Source organism: Schistocerca americana, chromosome 1 (genome assembly GCF_021461395.2).
Source record: "Schistocerca americana isolate TAMUIC-IGC-003095 chromosome 1, iqSchAmer2.1, whole genome shotgun sequence".
In the NCBI taxonomy this organism is placed as follows: Eukaryota; Metazoa; Arthropoda; class Insecta; order Orthoptera; family Acrididae; genus Schistocerca; species Schistocerca americana.
The window spans coordinates 1,104,280,574-1,104,282,684 of NC_060119.1; the positions used below are offsets into that span (position 1 = coordinate 1,104,280,574).

General features: G+C 37.8%; 1 protein-coding gene across 1 annotated transcript; it reads right to left on the minus strand.

Annotated features, from left to right (window-relative positions):
- Positions 1 to 1,008: 1,008 nt before the first annotated feature.
- Positions 1,009 to 1,494, minus strand: LOC124596611 (piggyBac transposable element-derived protein 4-like). Its single transcript, XM_047135836.1, has one exon. It carries the CDS (start codon positions 1,492 to 1,494, stop codon positions 1,009 to 1,011), a length of 486 nt encoding a protein of 161 aa, XP_046991792.1.
- Positions 1,495 to 2,111: the final 617 nt, after the last annotated feature.

A 2,111-nucleotide genomic window follows, 5' to 3' on the forward strand; every position in this document is an offset into this window, starting at 1 on the left:
CTACAGCAGATTCTATACCAGAGAAAATAGATTGCTCTTTTTCATTTTAAAAACTATGTCCATTCTCTTCAGAGTACTGCAAAGAAATAAACATTTACGTTAGTGACAAGGGTTGTATATTAATTTGAGAGTATGTTGTTTTCACAGTGAAAAAAAAAAATTTTTTAGGTTTTAAGACCTCTAAGGGACATAGGATTGAAGTTGTTAGGTTTAAATGAATAACTGTTGAAATATAAACTTTTATTTTATTAATAATCACGCAGTTACATTGGCTTTTGTATGAAATATTTCGAAACATTTTGGAAAACAAAGCCCTACGTCACAAAAAAAGTTCAAATGGCTCTGAGCACTATGGGACTCAACTGCTGAGGTCATTAGTCCCCTAGAACTTAGAACTAGTTAAACCTAACTAACCTAAGGACATCACAAACATCCATGCCCGAGGCAAGATTCGAACCTGCGACCGTAGCGGTCTTGCGGTTCCAGACTGCAGCGCCTTTAACCGCACGGCCACTTCGGCCGGACCTACGTCACAGGTTTCACAATAATATCACGTGTCTTTCCTTGAAACCTTACCAAATCTGGCCTTGCTTGTTTCTGCGCATACTTTGCACCTTCTCTGAGGCCACTTAGACAATTTCGTGGGTGAATTAATTTTCGAAAATGTCTTCCGCTTAGTCTGTTGATTTGTGAACTATTCTGAGAAGTGAATGAGTCTAAGAGGCCAGCTTTGTGAACCAAGTTCTCTGCTAACTCTGTAATGTATTCAACCAGATGTTTGCTTGTATTTCGCGACGTTTTGTACAAAACGTATAAATTTATAGTCATGAGCATGAAAATGTGAAAGAAAACTTTTTCCACCACTTTATTTGTTTTCGTTCAAAATGATAGCACGCCATTAGCTTTTTTACTATTGTAGTCCAAAACACAGTCTGGATTCATTTTTTCCACCATTCCAAATTTAGTTTTTACACTGACATTTGTTGCCGTCATTTTATGCTTTGTTTTCTAAAGAAAAATGTCCCTGTTTTCCTTCCATTTTACAAACAGTAAGTGATCTCGTCTGCAAAACGAAAGTTCATTTATTTTCCATTTCTGGCCAATAAGATCCCTTAGTAGTCCTTTTCTATTTTTCTGCACTGTACCAACTGCCTTAGTTCTTTTCTCCCACAAATAATCAAGTAAATCAGGGCTGGTGTAAAATCGGTCCATGTATAATGTAAGACCTTTATTATGAAAAGAATGACACAATCTGTCTACAATGTGTAAAATGTTGTTATCGGCATTAGACTGTTTCCCAGAATAAATTTCACAGTTCAGGACGTACCCACTTTCACATAGCATAAAATATTTTACGCCATATTTATTAGGCTTATTTTTCATACACACTCTAAAACTTAGTCTACCACGAAAAGGGCAAATTCCTTCATCTATAGTAATATTTTCGCCTGGCTTGTAAGCCTTTCCAATTTGGGTGACGCATCTGTCGAACATAGGTCTTACCTTATGAATACGTCGTGACCTACCTGGTTTTTAGGAATATATGTTGCGTTATTTACGAGATGTAACATTCGTAGAATTGACAAAAATCTATCTCTTGGCAGACACTTTGACGCTAATGAGGACTGCAACACGGGATCTGTTGACCAGTAGTCAGACAGTTTTGGTTTCTTGACTAGGCACATATGCAAAATAATACCAAAAAAGTTATACAGTTCTCTGAGTTTCACTGTTGTCCACTTACGCCGCACTGACCGAGGCTTCAGTTTTCCTGTAGCACTTAGTGCCCCTATTGTCATTCTAGCGTAGCGGTTTGTCTCTCGTTTGATCAGTCTCACCAGTTCTTCATCGAAAAAGTATGTGAAACAATCAAACACTGAAGAATGTTGCTAAATCCCATCTTGAATTCCACAGGATTCAGAAAAAACGGGAAGCTGGGGAGTGAGTCTATCGTCATCTGTCCACTGGCCAGAAGAATATGGTAAATTGCAATGACCAGTTGTGTTTGTTGTGACAACGATGTCAACAGCCTCATCTTCAGGACTTCCTGACGGTTCACCGTCCGAGGGATCGTTTTCATCTATAAGAAAATTCGTAAAAATTATCATTTT